Here is a 21,880-nt window from a genome sequence, read left to right as displayed (position 1 = left end):
CATTGGCAAAGAATCTTTCTTTTTGACCTGTTAGTCTCTCTCTAACAAATCTATAACCCACTCGAACAATGTGGTGAAGAGCAAGGGGGTGAAAGAAGTGCTTCAGGAAAACAAAGGGACAGAGAAATTGACGTGGTTTGGGCCGGACTGGCCAATGAGATGAATGACAGATGCTCCCCCCCACCTCTCAAAAAATCCAAGGAGAGGAGGAAGAGAGATGAAGAGATTTATGAGTTTAGAAGGAAATAAACTACTGTAATGAAAATATTAATAAAATAATAATAATAAAAATGATGAAATATATACAATATATACAAAACTGTATCCAGCTCCCAGGATGACAATCACGTCACTGGCAGACACAGGGAACATCCCAGACTGGACTCAGCAATAGCAGGAGCTGAATTCTGGATCTGGAGTCAGGAATGCATGGATTGGGATCAAAGGCAAATGAACAGACAGACTCCTCCTCGAACATTGGCCATTGAAGAAGGAAGGCTGACCCTTTGATCCCTCAGCTTGAGCGTGAGGCAGATGGGATGGAATACCCTGTTGGTCAGTTTTGGGTCACCTGTCCTGTCTGCTCCTCCCCACAGGTGCAACCCCTCTACACTTTTCTGCTTCTGACCCTCCAACAGGGCAAGTAACAAAATTAGCTGACCTTGGTTATTATAGCAGTAAGTATAAGCAAGAGCCTCTGTGCATACCATTCCTTGGTCTTATCACTCTGAGAGTGAACAGTTTCTGCACAATATGTTGTTAATTTCAGAGAGTTAGAAGAGGCTTAGCTAAAAAGAAAAACTACTAAACAGAAAATTGGTTCTGTTTTACCTCAAACCAGGACAGAGATGAATGCGCTGTTCAAGGGTTGAGAGCAGTCTTCAGAAGTTATAAGAGCAAAACAGAAAGCGGAGGAGGGGAAGAAAAAACAAACATAGCCAAAATTCCCCTGCATTTCTGCTCAAGGCTGGGCAACTTTTCATTTTTTTAAATCACATGATATAGTAATTGATCCTTCCCTAAATCACACTCTTAATTGCAGCTTATTGACAAATGAATATTTTAATGCATACATTTCCTGCTAATTATCACCTGGACTAGTCCTTAATTAGATTTCAACACTCATTTAATTAACCCTGAGCCTGTTTGCTAACCTGAATCTAATGATTTAAACCTATTTGCAGTTGTACTGGAAAGAGGCACTGGTTCACAGCAGATTGGACTGTTCAGAGCTGCTGTTGTGGTTTGCAGAGTAGAGGCTGCAGCATGGAGAATTTTGAAACTTCATCAGGTGAATGAGTATTCATCTCTTCAAATGGGTTTTGAAGATGTGACCTGCTCTAGTTAGTAGGACAGAGAAGTGTAAATAAGTTGGTGTCTTCTTCTTTCCCTCTTTATTTCTATCTCTATTTGACCTGGAAGTCTTAGGGCCGGAGAACTGCCTCAGGAAACTGCTGATGCCTCACACTGTTGAAAACCAAGCTATTATTGTAGATGGCATCATGAATACATGGGTAACCTCCACATGAAGTTCTTGCCCCTGGAGTGTTCTTCCCTCCTGATGCGAGTTGTAGTGACTGCATAGCAGCCATTTGAACCAATGGGGTCTAAAACTGCCTCTTATGAGATGTTTTTCTAGGTTGCCTGTCACAGCAGGACTTCAGGCCTCTTTGACCATCACTATCATATACACAGGTCAGAAAGGCCATTAGCAAATAGAAGCAAGTTAGAGCACACACTACAAAGAAAGAGGAGAAAAACGAGGGTTTTTTTAAGAGTGCTCTGTAATGAGATGTGCATGTAAGCAGTTAAAGATACATATCCAGTAGAGATGCTGCATTGCTTTTGATTATGAAGATTGACCTTGGGATTGATGCTTTCTGTATGTGGTTCCTCATGTACAGCCCTTTCATGTGGCCCAAGGGAAATCAGGCAGTAAACTCTATCAGATCACCCAGTGCAGGATTTTTAGCAGAGGAGCCAAACAGTGCTGTTCATCTACAGCAGCACAAGACTGCTTTCTACTCCAGTGACTCTCACTCATCCACTGGATAACACTAGACATTCCCCAGAATGGGACAGATTTTCCATGGGGTAAAAACTACAGAGCCCTTCATCTGGACTATTTATTGCTTCTGCAAACAGTTAAACCATGGTGTAAATCAGCCATTGTCTGCTGACAAAGGCAATAGGTCCTGTCTGTTCAGTCATTTATTAGTAATACATAATCTCTCTCTTGCTTTCGCCGGCTGTTGGACTGGACCTTATATTTCTACAGCTCCTAAGAGAGTTACAGTGGGTAAGTCAATAATGTTTGAAATGTACTTTGAGATCTCTGTGTTAATTCTGCATTTTAGCGAGGGAAGGACCTGTTTATTTCTCTACCTTGCAGATCCACAGTCAAAAGATACTATCATGAACATGAGCATTCCTGTTGTGGTGCCTCTGCAACAGGCTACTTGGAATTGGCATTTATCTCCCTTCCCATCAAATCAACCTCCTTTTTCAAATGCTTTTATATCCACTGATGAATAGAATAATATAAGGGCTAAGTATTATTGTGCTTTCCCTATTCTCTCTTGGGCCAGCAAGTCTACTTAATAAGACTATCTTGCTTCCCATCCCCCTCCTGCGTGCGTTAATGAATTGCTCCCCTTAGTCAGCAGAGTCAGATGCTCTCTAGGCTGGTGGGGTGAGGGAAAAGATGGAGGAAAAATTACCCTGTGCCTCACTCGATTTGTAATCCCTAATCAGAGTCCTCGGTGGGAAAAACTAATTTCCCAGCCTGTCTTGACGTGTGAAATAAAGTCATTCTTGAAAATGGGAGCTTGACAGGTGAATTTGGACCTAATTTGCCAAAGCCATTGAATCATGTTTCACTTTAAGCTTAACGAATGTCCCATTGGAGGTAAGCATACAGTTAAGTACTTTACTACAAGGTTGTCTCTCTCATACAGGTGGACTTTTTTATCTTGGTTGGTTCAAATGGAGCCAGTTAGAAGTTCCAAGCCAAAGATATTTAAAAAAAGGCTTGTTACATTAAAGTTCCAGTGACTAATGCTCTTGACTATAAGAGATCTGAACGTGCAGATCCTATCAATCAAGTACCTTCCAAAATGTCAGCCGTGCACACCAGCCAAGATGCTTAAATAAATAGGTGCTGCTAGATACTTCTCATTTGGGCAATCAGACTACCTTCCTAAGTGTCACCATGTGAATGGGGTTGCTTGTGTTGGAAATTTTGCCTTAGCACTCCCTTTGCAACTGCAAAGCGGAGCTGGGCGGATGCTGATCTTCAGCAACCCATTCAGGGTAGTATTTCCACACAAGGATCCTTGAAATTAGGGCCTGAAAGCCTGTCACATCCCACTCGGAAAAGAGAGGGGGTAAGTGACTCAGATTTGTAAATCCCCAGCGGCAGGGACTAAGTTGAGACAAATCTTAAGGTCTGTATACAAACATTTATTAGGTTAGTAATCAGGTCTTAACTAGGTCCATGATAATTAGTTAGGTATATAACAAATTATGGCAAGCAGTAAGGTATGCATTGCGTTGATTAGCAACAGGTATACAACAAACTATGGCAAGCGGTACTTAATAACAGGTATGCAATGAATTATAGCAAGCAGTACGGTATGCCTTGCATTACTTCTTTGAAAGGAAAGAGAAAGAAGAAAGGGAAAAAAAAGGAGGAAAGAAGCAAAGGGGTAGAGGAGAGATTGAGAGGGAGAGAGATAGAGATCACTGGTCCTGGTTCCAGCATTACTTCGGTCAGCGCGGGTTGTAGAAGCACTCTTCAGGGTCTCTTCAGGGAAAAATCTTCCCAGGTCATAAATCTTCTTCTCTCTCTTCTTCTCTTCAGGGAAAGTCTTCCCCCTTTTATGTTCGCCCACTCCTAGGGGCAGTTTTGTCTCAAGTTTTTCTCTCCCACAGGTGACGTGCAGCATGATTTGGAGTGGGGAGACAAGAACTATAGTCATATATATTTAGCATGATCTCGATAATCTTAATTAGCACATGCAGGGGTGTGAACTTTAATATGCATTTCATGGATAATGAGGCAAAAGTCAACACTGGGCATAGCATCTTTTTCGAAGAAACAGGTCGTCCTTCATGGGAGAGAAAACAGGGCTGTTCTGTTTCTTTAAAACTGGTCGTCCTGACGCCAGTCTCTATCTTTCCCATAAATAGCACTAGAGATAACCAGGTGTTAGCCTTGTCAGTTCCTTGAGCAGACGGCCTGGTACTGAATGTTTGAGACATTAAAAGTCTCTTCAGGCTGCTTTGTTTAGGAAAAATTACAAGTGGTCCCTTACAAAGCCAAAGGAAGATTTCTTTGCTTTGGGGTCTGTCAGATGAGGCCATTTTGTATACCTCCTAAGTTTGAAAACAAAACCAGATTGGTTTGTTTTTTAAATGCCTGTGTAGCTCTACTGAAAATAGGGATGCTGAATTAGCCAGTGTGGGTTTGACCCCAACCTGGGATTTTAGACAAGCAAGAAAGAAATTACGGTCCAATTAAAACTGTAGAGCAGAAGGAATTTTAGCTAGGTAGAAATGTAATTATCCATGCTGGAAGATGGCCAGAAGACCAGAACTAACATCCCTCCCCTCTTATGAAATATGCTATGTTTTTCTGTACTCAGGGCTTCAATTTCATGTCTCATCTGTAAGATGAGTAGGATGTACAGTCCTGAGAGCTTGTTTAGACACACTTGAGATGAGAGTGACAGAGCAGGGAAAGGAGGCATTCATCCAGGGCTGGAGTGACAGACCCTTTGATAATGCTGCTCCCTCGGTAGAGGAGATTCGTCATGCAGTGTCTAAGCAGAGAGAGTTGCTGCAGGTACTTCCCTTCACAGGTCTCCAGAGCTGTAATTTATTTGAAGTGGAAGCTTGATTTAGGTTTTACTTGCCCATACAACACTTAGCAGGTGTCTCTGAGCTAAAGTTATTGCTTTCTGCAGGGCAACAGAGTCATTGACTCCTGGTGGCACTGTACCCAATTCTAATTAGAAAGAATTCGCTATATAACCTGGGTATTAGTATGCCCCTCAAATCAAAGCCAGATATCCAAACAACCTAAACTTCAGAGCAGAGTTCTTCAAGCATCTCTGCATTTTTTAGCTCAGTCTATGGATGATAAAAGTCCTCACAGAATCATTTGCCTTCCTTAATGCATTATGAAGTAGAAAAGGTTGTTATCCTGGTAGAATGGAAATTCTAACCTGCTATTTAGGAATATGAAAGCAATAAATAATTCTTTTTTGTCTATTTGATGAAAAACTTAAAATCCAGAATTCAAAAGAAAACGTTATAATTTCCCATTCCCAATAAGAGTAACATGAATTGGAAGATAAGGTATATTTAGTTCTGTATTTACTAAAAATATACTTTCCCTGAAAATATTCTTACAGCAACAAATGCTGACTTGCCATATTTTTTTCACAAATTATTATTACTATTAAGAAAATGTTTAGTAGCTGCAGCACAGAGTCCCATGAAAGTTAGTTACTGAATGATCTTTCCTTCAGTCTAAATAGGCAAGGATGAAAATAAGAGAAGTGGAATAATTCCAGAGACATAAAGTGAATTGTCTATTGTTACAGCAAGGCAGCATCACAACCAGGTATGGAGCCCCTGATGCTTTGTGACTATGCTCACATGAGCTCCACTCTTCCTTGGCAGTTCAGGATGAGGACATGAACAGCCTAAGATGACTTGGAAAGAAATAGATGTTGAGGAAGGGCTGGCAAGCTGGGCAGATACATTTCAACTGTGCATGTGACATAAAAGAACATTTCAGTGTCACTGAATTGCAAACATGCTGCATGTGATTGGGCATCCCAGATCACTGTCATGCTGTATGACTCTAGGCTATCATGGTGTAAAGCACGTTGCTTGACTGGGATAGTAAGAAGTATTTGCATTTTTGCAGCATATTTAAACTAAATATCTCCAAGCAATATAAAACCGCAGGGTCGTTGATTGATAAATAATTCTGCTTGTAGGGAGGTATCACCCATGCTTTAATATGGTGAAACGGGTGGTCAGCTGAAGATATGAGATGGTATAAACTCAGTGAAGCTCTGCTGGTTTTGGTGGAACAAGAGGTTGGTTTATGCTGAAGGATCTGCCCTTACTGCATTCCACTCCACCGAGACTGAAACGTGTCTCCTTGCTGATGGATGAGACTTCACAACCACTATTCCTGTAAGTATCACACAGACCTTTGGGATGGGAAGTCAAGCACATTCCCCTACCTGACTTCACTTGCCAGGGGATGTCTGAGGCAGTCATTGGTGTCTGGTAGGATGCTTCGCATTTGTGAATTTGTGCAAACTTCTGTTGAGGGTCTTATCTGAAAGTTATTGTTTTGATCTAAATACATCTTTGCCCTTTAAAAATTCATTTTGATCTTTGCAAAACCCATTTGGGTAATAGCTACTGAATCACTTAATGCTGTCTATGTTTTGGATAGGGATAGCAATCTACCAATTAATAAGGTCTTTCTGTTCTCCTTACAAGAATGTGTGTTATCAATCTAGACCACACACCTGAGCAGGGCTTGGAAGGGAAACAAGCAGAAGCATCCAGTGATTTAATGTTGATTCAGAGACCACTTAAATCAAAGGGAAGATCCCACTGATGTAATTGAAGTTTGGAGCAAAAGAAAGAGGAGGGTAAGAAGGGGGAAGAAAGAAACGCCCTCAAAACAAGCAGAGAGGTAAAGATTTAACACTGACATCTTCATTCCTCTCCACAGTGGAAAGAACACATCCTTATTAGAGGAAGGTGGTGATGCCTGGTGGAGCTCCCTCCAGTAGTCTGGGAACACCCCTGCCATGCAGGGAGCATTTTATGCCTCCTGGACTGGAGGCTTATCAATGTCTCTGATATCCCAGAAAGGTCAGCACTTGCAAATTATTTTAGCCCCCTCACGTCCTAATCTCATCCAGATGAGGCAAGTGTTGAGTGCAGCAAACCTTGCAGGGGCTGCTGCCAGTGCCAGAACTTGGGCAACGCTCAGTGGTGGCACGGTCCCACTCCCGCTTTCCCCTGGCTGCCTCCATGGCTGTTAATTTGGTTCCCAACTCCCCCTGGACCCATGAAGAGATGTTATGGTGCCAATTAAATCCTTTTGTCTAGAGTGAGGCCGTACAGCTCATGAGCAGTTATCCCTCTTATCCCATTTGGAGGCAATGAATGCTGTGGTTTGGAGGGAGTGAGGAGGCCTGTGGAAGATGGCAAGTGAAGCCTGTCATGTCCCATGGGTCTCTCTGTTGTCCTGCTAGATGCCTGTGTGGCTATGGAGACGTGACAAGAGAAGTAAAGGCCACCTTTGGTGCCAGCATCATCCATACCCCCTGTCAGGCAGCCAGGCTGCCTGAATTTCTATTCTGGGATCCGGAAACATGTGATTTATTAGTTCATTTATGGAACAAGGGAGAGGCAGGAAACACAGTGTTATGATTTTATTTTTTATAGAAAGAATTAAGGGAAATTACGGTAACACTGGGAAAATGCTGGCCCAAAGGTTGTAGAATCCGCTGTCTTGGTTGCAGCAGTGGGGTGGGATGGTCCATGGACCTTAGTCCCCCTCCAGCCAGAACCCCCTGCTCAAAGGAAAGCAAAGCTGAACTATCAAGAACCATTGGATTTTGATGGAAGAAATGACTGCAAATTAACATCTAGGTATTGCACATCCATTGCTTCTTTCATCCCAAAGGACAACACATGACTTTATAAATGGTGTTCAGGTAGCATATTCAGAAAAATCATTCATTATTGGAAGGAGGGCCTTCTGGTGAGTTATGAATAGGTTCCTAATGTATTATTATTTTTAAATAGAAGCAATGTGTGTGCTGTGTCTTGCCCTGAGTTAAACAAGCCAGTCTATGTATTACACAAAGAGATGGCATGGAGTGCATGTTCTATAAAGAGCAGAAGATCAACAATGAAGAGAAAAAAAAAATGGGTCTGAGTTGGCATCTCCACTCTCTTCTATCAGCTTCTCCAACATCAACAGTGTAAAAGGAGGCCTCAGCCTTCTGCATTAATTTGAGCAGATGGACTTGCGTTGATAATATCCCATTCCACCCTAGACTTTGTGACTTTGGGTGAGTAACTTTAGAGCAAATTCAGCTGTGAGGCATAAAGGGCACTTAGATGCTGGACTCCTATCAGCTTTCACCCAGAATTACCTTTGAAACACCCCACTTTATATTTCTGTGTTCATGTAAAACTAAAGTCTAATGACTTTCCCATTTCCTATTTACCCTGACAGCCTGAGGGGGTGAGCAACTCTGTCTCTCTACTGACTTTCACAAGACGGCTTTTATTAACTGAGGACTTGAGCCCATGCTGGAATATAAATGAGAGTAAATTTTGTTAGTTAATTGATACTCTGAATCATGGTCTGTTTAATTGTTATCTATTTGTATTACGTGTTTGTCTAAGGTTCTGTTTTGTTACCTGGATATTTTGAAGGCATCCTTGGGAAGTGAGGTGGTGGACTGATGGCTTCAAGTTTGACCTTCTTAATTCTGCATTTTCCAGATTTAGGTAAATATTAAGATTTAGATGCTCAAGTATCCACTGGTTATTACTTCTCTACTGAGACCAGGAAAAAGGCTATGAACTAGCTAAATATACTGATTAATTGTGTATAAAACCAGTTAATTCCAAGATATTGTATTGTTGCTTCTTTTGCTTATGTAGAATCATAGAATGGTTAGGGTTAGAAGGGACCTTAAAGGTCATCTAGTTCCAACCCCCCCTGCCATGTGTAGGGACACCTCCAACTAGATCAGGCTGCTCAAAGCCCCATCCAGCCTGGCCTTGAACACTTCCAGGGATGGGGTATCCACAACTTCCCTGGGCAACCTGTTCCAGTGCCTCACCACCCTCACAGTAAAGAATTTCTTCCTGATATCTAATCTAAATCTCCCCTCTTTCAGTTTAAAACCGTTACCCCTCGTCCTATCACTATACTCCCTCATAAAGAGTCCCTCCCCATCTCTCCTGTAGGCCCCCTTCAGGTACTGGAAGGCTGCTATAAGGTCTCCCCGGAGCCTTCTCTTCTCCAGGCTGAACAGCCCCAACTCTCTCAGCGTGTCCTCATAGCAGAGGTGCTCCAGCCCCCTGATCATCTTCGTGGCCCTCTGCTGGACCTGTTCCAACAGGTCCATGTCCTTCTTGTGCTGAGGACTCCAGAGCTGGATGCAGTACTCCAGGTGGGGCCTCACCAGAGCAGAGTAGAGGGGCAGAATCACTTCCCTCGACCTGCTGGCCGCGCTTCTTTTGATGCAGCCCAGGATACAGTTGGCTTTCTGGGCTGTAAGTGCACGTTGTCGGCTCACATTGAGCTTCTCATCCACCAGCACCCCCAAATCCTTCTCCTCAGGGCTGCTCTCAATCCAACCTCTATTTGTGCTTGGGATTTCCCTGACCCAGGTGCAGGACCTTGCACTTGGCCTGGTTGAACTTCATGAGGTTCGCACAGGTCCACCTCTCAAGCCTGTCAAGGTCCCTCTGGATGGCATCCCTTCCCTCCAGCGTGTTGACCACTCCACACAGCTTGGTGTCATCAGCAAACTTGCTGAGGGTGCACTCAATCCCACTGTCCGTGTCACTGACAAAGATGTTAAACAGCACTGGTCCCAGTACTGACCCCTGAGAAACGCCACTCGTCACTGGTTTCCATGTGGACATTGAGACGTTGACCGCAACCCTTTAAGTGTGGTCATCTAGCCAGTTCCTCATCCACCAAGTGGTCCATCCATCAAATCTGTGTCTCTCCAATTTAGAGACCAGGATGTCGTGCGGGACAGTATCAAACGCTTTGCATAAGTCCAGGTAGATGACGTTGGTTGCTCTCCCCTTATCTACCAATGCTGTGGCAACATCATAGAAGGCCACCAAATTTGTCAGGCACGATTTGCCTTTGGTGAAGCCATGTTGGCTGTCACCAATCACCTCCATATTTTCCATGTCTGTCACTGTTCACCTCCTTAATTTTCCATGTGCCTTAGCAGAGATTCCAGGAAGATCTGCTCCATCATCTTGCCAGGCACAGAGGTGAGACTGACTGGTCTGTAGTTCCCCGGGTCTTCCTTCTTTTCCTTTTTGAACACGGGGGTTATGTTTCCCCTTTTCCAGTCAGTGGGACCTTCACCAGACTGCCACAACTTTTCAAATATAACGGAAAGCAGCTCGGAGACTTCATCTGCCAGCTCCCTCAGGGCCCGTGGATGGATTTCATCAGATCCCATGGACTTATGCACGTTCACGTTCCTCAGGTGGTCCCGAACCTGATCTTCTCCTACAGTGGGCGGTTCTTCATTCTCATAGACCCTGCCTTTGCATTCTGCAACTTGGGTGGTGTGGTTGGAGCCCTTGCCAGTGAAGACCCAGGCGAAAAAGTCATTCAGCACCTCAGCCTTCTCCATATCCTGGGTGACCAGGTCTCCTGTCTCCTTCCTGAGAGGGCCCACATCTTCCCTAGTCTTGCCTTTACCCCTGATGTACACATAGAAGTTTTTCTTGTTATCCTTGATGTCCCTGGCCAGATTTAATTCTATCTGGGCTTTAGCTTGCCTAATCTGCTTCCTGGTCACTTGGACAGTTTCTCTGTATTCCACCCAGTCAACCCGTCCTTGCTTCCACCCTCTGCAGGCCTCCTTTTCTCTTTTGAGCTTGTCCAGGAGCTCCTCATTCATCCGTGCAGGCCTCCTGGCATTTTTGCCTGACTTCTTCTTTCTTGGGATGCACCACTCCTGATCTTGGAGGAGGTGATCCTTGAATACTAACCAGCTCTCTTGGGCCCCTCTCCCCTCCAGTACTTTTTCCCATGGTACCCTGCCAAGCAGGTCCCTCAAGAGGCCAAAGCCTGCTCTCCTGAAGCCCAGGGTAGTGAGCTTGCTGTGCATCTTCCTCACTGCCTGAAGGATCTTGAATTCTACCATTTCATGTTCACTGCAGCCGAGGCTACCCCTGAGCTTGACATTCCCCACCAGCCCCTCCTTGTTGGTAAGGACAAGGTCCAGCATAGTTCCTCTACCATTTGAAGGAGAAAGTTGTCATCGACACATTCCAAGAACTTCCTGGATTTCTCGTGCCCCGCTGTGTTGTCCCTCCAACAGATATATCGGGGTGGCTGAAGTCCCCCATGAGGACCAGGGTCTGTGAAGGCGATGCTGCTCCTATCTGTTTATGGAGGGCCTCATCTGCTCCATTGTCCTGGTCAGGTGGCCTGTAGCAGACCCCCACTGTAATGTCCCCTGCCCCTGTGTTCCCTTTAATCCTGACCCATAAGCTCTCCATTGGCTCTTCATCCATCCCCAGGTGGAGCTCCATGCACTCCAGCTGTTCATTGACAGAGAGGGCAACACCCCCTCCTCGTCTTCCCAGCCTGTCCTTCCTAAAGAGCCTGTATCCCTCCATTCCAACAGTCCAGTCATAGGAGCCATCCCACCAGGTCTCTGTGATGCCAATAAGATCATAGCCCTGGAGGCATGTGCACATCTCTAACTCCTCTTGCTTGTTCCCCATGGTGCGTGCATTTGCATAAAGGAATTTCAGCTGGGCGCCCAATGAAGCTGTCTCACTGGCTGGAGTGGCTGCTTTTCCTTCATGTTGCTCTTCAGGTGGTCTTCCTTTGGGGTGTTTTATCTGTGACTCCCCTTTGGTTCCTATCTCCTCAGGAGCCCCTGGCTCGTCCCCATAAGACTTCAAGTGTGCTGTAGCGTACCCAGCACATCTCACATATCTTGTGTCTTGTCCCTTAGAGGGACATTCAGATTACCTAATTGCAGACATTTTGAGTATGTATTCTAAACCATCAATTACTTAAGACAGACAGATGTCTCTCTGAGGGGCTAGTCTCTCTCTATCAACTCTAAGATAAGTGTAGATGATAAGATTATGGATGATCCTGAAGTTTTATGCTTTGACCAGCACTTTGATGTAATTCAGCCAGGCCAACTCTGACCTTCAGTTGGTAAGATACTGAGTGCGGGAACTTTTCTGTAAGAGGTTTGTGTGGTGCTTAGCACACAGCACTTCTGGTTGACATACCTGTAGAAGCCCTTGTTATTCTTAGCATCCCTTGCCAAGTTCAGCTCCAGCCACGCCTTGGCCTCCCTGACCTCATCCCTACATAACCGGGCAGCATCCCTATACTCTTCCCAGGATACTGCTTGAACTGCCTGTGCAGTTCCTTCTTGCCTTTTAGTTTGACCAGCAGGTCCCAGCTCAGCCATGCTGGTCTCTTCCCTTTCTTGCTTGATTATTGCCTGGATGCAGAAGAAATGCTGTGGTTTGACCAAGCTGATGCAGACTTCTACAGTAAAACAAAAGAGGACTTGGCTTGTGTGGTGGGGGAAGCCACCTTACAGGGTTCTGGAGGTCTTAATGGTCTTAAATTTCATTAATAAAAGAAAGATATAGAATGAACATAGTGCTGACAATTAGTACGTTAGGCAAGTTCACAGTACACGTAACAGATCAGGAGTCAGAGGACTCATGTGAGATGCCTGATTTCTGAATCCGAAATTGCTTTTGTTGGGCAGCAAACACCCAAACCAGGATTCAGCTCCCCTTGCATTGGACATGAAGTTAGATGTCCACTCTAAGCTGCATGCTCAGCGTAGCTCCTTGTACACTCAGTGGGGAGACAGATGGCTCCATGGCTCAGTCAGGCAATCTTAAGCTACATGTCTGAGCTATGTGGGAGGAATCATCATCAGACAAGAGGCCAAGTGAACAGCTTTAATATCTGACTTGTAGGTGGCTAATAATATCAGCTGGTATAGAGTCACCCTAGATCTTTAGCTCCAACAAGATTACCATGGCAGCAACAAGTACAGCAGAAGGATTTCGGGGTGGCAAGGATGTATCACTGGTGAGCAAAGGCAATTGTGGACTCTGAGACATCTGCAGGAAGCAAGTGTTTTTCGCTTTTGGTTTTAAGCAGTATGGGTCTTTTTTCATTCTAAGTTGCACTTCAGGTGAAGAATCACTATTTTGGAACTGGGAGACCATAGGAATCCGACACCTAAAATTAGTTAAAAAGCACACTTCTATTTGGGTTTTGGTTTCACAGGTTTCAAAGTCTATTTCTGTAAAATAAAATTTCTCCAGATGTATCTATTTCTCTCTATTGATTACAGTAGAAACTAAGATGACAAACACTTAGATGACAGCCTCAGACATAGCTCCTTAGCTTCTGGATGTCTCAAATTAGGTGAGACAAGTCCCACCTCAGGCATTCAGTCTAATACCATAATGGAGATCTCCATTATAATTAATGAAAGGGACAGGCATACCCAGAAGGTGATTTATCCCATCCTAGCACAGACAGATAAAGGGAAGAATGCACAAATCTCTAGAAATGTGTCTCTCCTTTCTGTAGGAATCCTAGAAGATGTTTAAAATAAATTACAAACTTTTAGACTGTTAAAGCTAAATGAAATGAATCGCACTCTTCACTTCTCACCTCTATGCAGAAGATGTAGATAACAGTACTGTTTTACCCCTTCCAGGAATTAATTCATAACAAAAGAAATTCTGAGGTGCCACAGTGGGTGAGATGGTGAAAAAGATGCAACAGTAGTATAGTTTTTAACCCTGTGTACTTTCTGTGTAGGATAAAAGCTGCTGCGATTTAGGTATGTGCGATGAAGTACTGAGGAGAGTTTATTCCATGTGGGTGGATAGACAAGGCCATATCTTAGATGTATTAGATGTGTTGTGCAGAACTACTCTTCAACATTTGTCTGTCATCTGGATATGAAGACATGGAGAGAAGGAGAAAACCAAGCTGAAGATGATGCCTAGGTAGGAACATGACTGACAGGTAGGATGATAATGTTGTCCACAGTGACTGAGAATGGAGGAGGAGGAGAGAGGAGACAGGGTTTGGGAGGAAAAGTTCAAGAGCTGTTTTATACATATTGAGCTTGATCTGACAGCTAGACATCCACTAGGAGATGCTGTAAAGACAGGCCAAGATTTTAGTTTGAACAGAAGTCGGTCTTGAAGTAGGGAAGTTAGATCTGCAAGCTGTCACTATAGAAATAGTAGCTGAATTTATGTTGGTGGATAAGGCTGCTAGGGACAAGGCTTGAATGAAGGGAAGAGAATCAAGGGAAGAGACCTGTTCATGTCCCCATATGGATGGGGAAGAGGCACAGGAGAGGATAGATTAACCAAAGGTGAAGGTACAGGGCATATAATTATTATAAATACATTATAAATACATGAAACTTATGATCTCTTATAAAGGAGGACATGGAGGTCAAGTAAAACACAATGGTAAAGCTGATGAGTTGACAGAAAATATGATTTTAAAAGACACAAAAAATCTCTCTTGGCAGGTAGATACAGAAGGAACTTTTGGCCTGCTCAAAAGTAAGGGATTTTGGGAAAGTTATTTCTCAAAGCAATTGATTGTGTGAAAATTGGAAAGTTGTAGACCTTAGGAGAAACAAGTGCCTTGCATAGAGAAGTGGTCTTGTGACGGATGGCGGTCAGGCACCTGTCCAAGGAAAGGTTAATAAAAAAAAAATTTTAAAAAAGGAAAAACTTTCATAAAAGAAAGTTGCCTTTTGAAACTATTAGGCAACATATGTTGCAGGAAGTCACAGTAGAGCAATAATCCTGACAGCTGTGGAGAAACAGGAGTCCGCCACAGGAACGAACAGCTCGAGACCTGACAAGAATGATGATGGATGCCCCGTTGGTAGTACACGAGGACAAGGCAAGAGACGTTTAAATTGGCTGAACCACAGAAACAACTTTGAGTTGGCATCGCAGCCGGACAAATGAGGCCAGTCCTAATGGTGAGAGAAATGGGAGGGGGGGGAGCTGAAGGAAGATGGCAGCAATGCACCCCTCCTTTCCAAGGACGAGGGCTACATTGCCATCTCACCACGAGGTGGCTGCATTTCTCTGTGAACATCCAAGTCCTGAAAGAAGCTGCACACCCTGAAGCACCATGAAAATGAGAATGAGAACAGAGATCACTTGCAGTATTTGGCCCATCGCATTCAAAGTGCCTTAAACATTTTGCGGCCCTGTGGGAAAAACAGTGTGTGTTCCATGTCTTGATCAGGTGTAAGTCACTTTACAGGTCTCACTAGTCTGCTGAGCCATGGTAACTGCCCATGTGCCTGCTCGTAGCTCATGGGAGATACAAGGCAATGCCACATAGCTTATAATGATCACTTATAAATTGTGAAATTCATAATTTTCTACTTGCTTTTCTTGTGAACTAAGAATAGGTACGTGGACTGCTGCTGAGGTTCAGACAATTCATGGAAACTTGTCAGGCCATGGAAACTCAATTGTGAATCTGGGATGTGTTAGTAAGGGGTAAACTGTGATGCTTTTTCAGATGGTGCTTCAAGAACATTTCTAGAACAGGTATTTGAGACAAATAAGTCAACAGAAAAAAGTGGTCCCATAAAAAACTGACTGATGAAATGGTCAAATTCTTCATTGTTTTGCACATCTTAAGTTCAGTTGATGTCAGCAGGATGGAACAGAAATTTACTCCCAAGTGGTCAAGAGATGAACATTTTTTCTTATCTAAAGCGTGCTGAAGGAAGGATGAGGATATTTTGGGTATAGTAGATCTAGATGAAATCTTCAACTCTTCTTGAGTTTTGTCTGTTCTCTCTCATCTTCCTCTCACCTCTGTCATCTGAGTTTGCAAGCTTTTGGGGACAGGAACTGACTTTTTATTACACCTTTTTGTGGTACTACACCCTGTGGAACTGCAATTCCTGATGTCAGTTTATACGCATTATCACTTTGTGTCAAAATTTGAAAGTAAGTCATTAAAAGTACCTCTTTGACCCGCCTCAGGAAAGATGCCCATAATATTTCACAATAGGATGTCAGCATCAAGTCCAGCATATGGTTTTGTTAGAAGGAATCTTTTAGGAAGAGACTCCTAAAAGTACTGTAATACTTAAAAAAATTGAGACACCCCCCCCCATCTGCAAGGAGATTTTTTTCAATAGCATCACTGGTAAACATGTACTATTTTTAATCTGTTTTTTGTAAGATGGGGTTACAAAAAATGTGATCTTGATGATTTGCTACTTTTAGAAACATTTTCCCCTGTAAAGAATTTTCCATTTTTGTCCCTGCAAAGACCTAGAGACAATCTGCCAGGCCCACTTTAAACTTATTTGGATAAATTCATGAATTTACATTAGAGTCTCTTACTGAAAGGAAGATTTTACACTCTTAAATATCTTTTATTGAGCTTTCCTGTATCCTTTCCAAGTTGTCGGCATGCTTCTTAGCCTTTTAAGATTTATACTGTGAATAATTAGTAATAAAAATAATGTACTATTATAATAAACCAAAACATGTTGGACTAGATTGTCTTTCCTTGGTGACAGTGGAATGCCTTACATTCCTCTGGGTCTGTGTGATGGTGTGCAAATATCATTTTGCATAGAAAATACATTTCCATTTCTACTTCCCTGAACTATCAGACTCAAACCCCCATATTACTAGATATTTGTCCAAATGGAACGATCCCTCAAATGTTTCCTGAAAGATTCAGTAGTTGGTCTGACTGTCTTTCAAAAGTTGAATGTAGGGCACCACATTTATGCCTAGGTAGGCACTTTTGTACTAGTAGTGAGCAGTGCCCATCACTGTGTGATTTGTCTCTAGCTTCCAGTGCCATCACGTGAACTTGCTTCTCTCTGCTGAATGCTGTCAAAAAGTTCTTTATCCTTCACCTAGAGGCAGGGACTCTTTGAGGAAGGAAAACAAAGAAGCTCTTAGACAGAAGTTCCTACTTTAGTCATCCCTCTGAAACTTGAAAGGTTACACTCATGGTGAGTTTGACCCAATGTTTTTGGCCTCTGTGAACCATATGTCTTTTTTTCAGGTCATCAAAACTGTTGGTGACAGAACACAGCACCCCCTGGGGTTCTGCACCTGTGTGAAATTACAGCGTCATCCTGACATTTCCACTGATGAGTTAAGCACACCCAAGGCCCTGCATGCCTGAGCTGTTATCCATCCTTCCTGGAAGACGAGTTGCAGAGCATAGATAAATCATCCCTCCTCCTCAATCAGGCCACAGGGAAGCAAAGGCTGGACCGATCCTCACTTGCCCGTGTTACAGAGCTACTCACCGGCATTGTCTGGCTGCCATGCAAGGCACTGATGGCTGCTTGGGCCTCTGCATGCAAAGAGTATTTCACAAATGCACACCCTGGAAGAGGAAAAAGAAGAAAGGTAAGAAAGGTTGCATGGGTACCATGAAAGGCCATCTAGCTGAGTATCCTGTCCTCAGAACTGGCCAATAAGGATGCTTGTGGAGAAAGTATAACAAGCAAACATGTTCCTGTTTATTCCTTCCCAAACTCCAGTCATCAGCAGCCTGAGGACCTCTTTAAGGCAAAGCTGTATCCAGAATCCCTGCACTGCTTGTAATGGGCACTGACAGACCCAAACTTAGCAAGTACATTTTGAATCCACTTATGTTTTGACCTCCACAGTCTCTCATGGCAGTGTTGCACAATTTTACAATTTATTGTGTGAAAATGAATGTCCTTTTATTTGTATTGGACTTAATGCTGAATGCTCCTCCCTCTGGTGTTATGAGAAACAGTAAGGACTTGTGTAACAGTTATCAGAAAGCTGCATGTACTTGTTACAGGCAACCACAGGACAGCTGTACAGAAGGCATTCAGATTACTCCAAATCCACAAGGTACCTTATCATATCACTGTCTGGTAGAGTTCCATGACAGACTGCTCAGAGCTTGTCTTGGCTCCAAGCAGCTTTGGTCTGAAAAAGCATGACAGAGCTTCTGATGAAGAAGTAGGGGTGGGAGAGATCTGCATGTGATGACTGCCACCTTGCCATCACCAAAATTTAAATCTTGGTCTTTCATAGCTGCAGAGCCACTGCCTGTATAGGTGTTCTCCTCTGGGCATTAGAGAAACATAGGCAGTGCTTCTCCAGCCTGTATTGCCATGTGAGGAATCTCACACTGAGTTCTTACATAAGGTTTTAGGGCAGAAAGGTGCATACGTGCTAGAGTGCAGAAATGATCAACACTTCAAAGAGTCACATGCACCACTATAGTGGGGGAAAATATTGCTAACACTCAGCTACAAGCAAACTGACTCAGAGAGAGGAAGAGGTGCTAAGGTGGCTTTTGGAACAGATTGGGAGAGATCTGAGAAGTTCTGGCTTCCATCCTCTTCTATTACTACCAAAGACTTTTGAGCTTTTAATCAATTTGCAAAGCCCTAGCTGTTTCCCTGAAGGGGTGCAGATCACTGTGCAGGGGATGCTAGTCCTGACAATGGAACGGCTCTTCTTTATTGCCTTCGTAGCCTCTTTAGAAGGTCTACACACCCTTATGGATCCCTACAGTGCAGGGTGAAAACTGCAGCATTACAACACCCCACTTGTGAACTAGAAGAATGAGCTCCAAAGGTCCCCAAAATCATCACTGCAGGCTGATAGAAGTGAGATTGAAGAAAGCAGTGATAGCCCCTCCTAAAAATAATACACACATATGAAATTAGATTATAGTTAGGAGCCCTTCACTTTGCATTACTCCCTCAGCATTAAGGACTGTATTTTAGGAAAAGGACAATGATTGTTGCTAATAGTTGGATCTAATATAAAAGGAGCTGAGAGGAGACAATCATGAGAAAATGAGATAGATAAACTTTAGCTGGAAACAATAGGGATCAATTATGACATAATTGCAGACCAACATTCCCAGACTTCTGAGATACTGTGCCTTCCTCTTCATTAATCAGAGATAATCTGGAATTAGGGTGTTTAATTATTTGCAGAGATTCTTTTGTACTTTCTGCCTCTAAAAAGAAGATGCTGATTAGCAAATATACAAAAGCTTTCCAGCTCCAGTCACCCATTGCATTTAGAGCAGGATGTTTGACTGCAGTGTTGCTGTCATGTTGAAGGCTTCACTCTCTTCAGGTGAAATTCATCCCTGTGCTGAGGAATCTGATGGATCAATGGAGCTGGATAAAGGTGAGAATGATGGGAGCAGCAGACATTTATCTTGTTTAATGCCCAAGATGCTAATGGGATCCCTCCTACTGCTTCTAGTGGGTTTTGAGGTAGCAGGGCAAGTGAAAACTCAGCTTTCACTAGTGTATGGTGGCAAGGCAATAGCAGAGATCCCAACATTTTGGCTGTTTTGTTTGTGTGTTCAATGAGGTGGGTTCTGTAAACAACATCAAATGTGCATATAATCTCCCCTCCCATTTTCACCAGAACTGACTCCAGGACCTCATGAGCCGAGGACATGAGTCATGCTGCCCTCCTCAGAACAATGGTGTCCCTTTGACAGGAGCAGATCCGGAGTTTGAAGGGATTTTGACACACGGAAAGATATATAACCTGTGCTGAACAGGGAGATACATGTGCTCAAATATTTTTCTTCCTTACTTCCAGACTATAGAGCTGAAAGGGCTGCTCTGACTGTCTTGTCAGCTTGGACGAGACTGCAGAGTCAGGGCCTAAGGTTATAATTGCAGAGGGTGTTAAGACTCCTCTTGTGGAGCTTCTGGCGCTGTGGGAAATCTTTAATTTCTGAGTTACTGAAGTAGACAACTGCTGAATGGAGAAAGAAAAAAGGCGGAGGGGGTAAAAGGCTGTCCAGAGAGCAGCAGTGCAGAGCCTGTGGGTCCTGCTGGCTTGCTGAACTGGGTCCACTTCAGCTTCCTCACCTGAGGACTCCTGCACTCCTGGATGCATACTAGTGAGCTTTACTTGGAGGGGTGCAGGAAGACTCCTTCCTCTCCCAACTCTCCCAGGAGAGACAGGCTCTTCATTCCCCTTCAGGCAGAGAAGAAATGCCTCAGTCTCAGCCCTTCCGCTACCTAGTTGTGTGCTCCAGCCACTGTGCCTACCCCCGAGTGACTCATGCAGGAGGTATTTCTGCAGCTCCATGAAGGGCATGCCTCATGGCTCAGGGCATCACCCATGGCTTCAGGCAAAGTTCAAGCAGATTTCTGGCTCTGTCTGTGACTGGACTGTAGTGGCATTAAAGTGGGAAGGTGGGACCTACCTTCTGAGAGCATTGCTTGCATTGAGGTACCAGGTGGACTTAGGCTCACCACAGAGATGCCTGGTAGGGCTTCACATAATGGGTTGGGTAGGATTGAAGTCTATGGGATCTGATTGCTATCTGGCACTTAGACAATCTGCTTAAATCTCAATTTAGGTGGAATTTAAGCCTTATGGGTTTTACCCAAAATAAATAGCTCACAAGAAATGTGTGTCACATATTGGTTTCTAGCAGATGGAAAACATTACAGACTGGGAATAACTTTGTGGGAGTTGTGGCTCGCCTGACTGTCTCCTAAGATAAGGGCATTAGCCTTAAGTTTCTGTTGGATTGACCACTCTCTGTGTATGTGCGCATGTATGTAACTCTGTGTGTGTAAATTAGGAGGTTCACATTCTCAGTAAATAGCACTAGCAAATGGAAGCTGGTAATATTAACTCTGTCAAGGCTCAGTATTGATCCTGAACAGCTCAGTGAAATGCAAGCCTGAGACTCAGCTTGCTAGCACTAGTAATTAAACTGGTTAGCAATATTGGAGCTGCCACTCAGATTCAGACTTACAATGAATGTTAAACAAAAAAAAAAAGATACAGCAAGTATGAATACAAGTCTGTGGGTTGGATCTCCTTTGGAACCTGTTTCTTACAGATCTCAGACATTACTGCATTTATTATTACTTTAACTCCTTTGTCATTAGATTTTTGTTCCATGCAATTCCAGGTGGAGGCAGATAGATTTTTTTTTTTTTGGCTTTTCCCCAATTTACTGATTTGTTCAGTGAATGGAGTGCTTAACTGCCTACTGTTATGATGGTTGGAGCTCTTACAGGCCAACCTAGCCTACCGCTTTCCAGTGGGGCAGCCCCTGTCTTTGGTGGTCATGAAACTAAAGTAGCCATAGAATTGAAGAAAGGTGCCCAAAGTCGATTTTCAGCCATTTATATCAGGAGGGATGAGCTTTGCTGACTTATATCAAACAGCTGCCCTATAATGTTGGTGAGAAGTCTATTTTGGCTGCCAGTGATTTTATGGAATAGCAATCTTTCTCCAGTGTATCACTCTGATTTGGATTTTTTGCCTCCCTGTTGCAAAAATATGCTGGTTGATGTTGTCACATGTCAAAATATCCAGTGAGATAAGAACTGCATCAGCAGGACTGGTCTCTTCCAGTGCTGCACATTCCAGCACAGTTTATGATATAATATATGCAGATCAATATTTAATGGACACATTATACTGTCAAGAGAAGAGGGCTTCCTATTCAAATTGAAGTTGCTTTGTCTAGAGAATTATGGGGAAAAAAAAATGAACCTCACATTCAAGAGAGAAGCCTCATTCTTACACCTTATACCTGATTCTTACACTCATTCTTACATTCTTACACTTATACAAGTAATGCCAAAAAGTGGCAGAAGGAGGTAAGGCACCTAGTTTTGCAACAAAGCATTTGCATGTTTCAAACAGTAAATGTCTACTGAGTGTAATATTTAAATCAGCACCTATACCCTTGCAACTATGATCACTGGCTGGTGTGTACTGTGGCAGATCTACGAGCAGAGGCCTGCGTACGGCCAAAGACACAGTGAGCAGAGCACACAGAAACAGGAACGCAGATATCGATACAGATGGAACAAAGAGGAACTGGTCCAATATAAACATGGAACAAGCAAACAGCTTCGCGTGCTTATCTTGGTGGGAACTGAATAAGGCGACTGGGTTAGTGATCTGAAATATGTGTTTACTTGCCTAGCAGGTGCATGGAAAGTTTTAGAGCTTGGGTATAAAAGCCGAG

General features: G+C 43.5%; 1 protein-coding gene across 22 annotated transcripts in view; it reads right to left on the bottom strand.

Annotated features, from left to right (window-relative positions):
• LOC141735446 (CUGBP Elav-like family member 4) overlaps nucleotides 1–21,880 on the bottom strand; it is a 788,748-nt gene that overhangs the window by 124,164 nt on the left and 642,704 nt on the right. For all 22 annotated transcript variants that reach the window (XR_012584735.1, XR_012584727.1, XR_012584729.1 and 19 more), the window contains one exon: nucleotides 17,166–17,245. Coding sequence is in view for 13 of the 22 variants with exons in the window: in XM_074568250.1 (XP_074424351.1) it covers nucleotides 17,166–17,245 (80 nt within the window). In the remaining 9 variants the exon portion in view is untranslated. The remainder of the gene's footprint in view (nucleotides 1–17,165; nucleotides 17,246–21,880) is intronic.

The sequence above is a fragment of the Larus michahellis genome, chromosome W (genome assembly GCF_964199755.1).
Source record: "Larus michahellis chromosome W, bLarMic1.1, whole genome shotgun sequence".
In the NCBI taxonomy this organism is placed as follows: Eukaryota; Metazoa; Chordata; class Aves; order Charadriiformes; family Laridae; genus Larus; species Larus michahellis.
The sequence above is the reverse complement of the archived record's forward strand: the minus strand, read 5'-3'. Positions and strand labels throughout refer to the sequence as shown.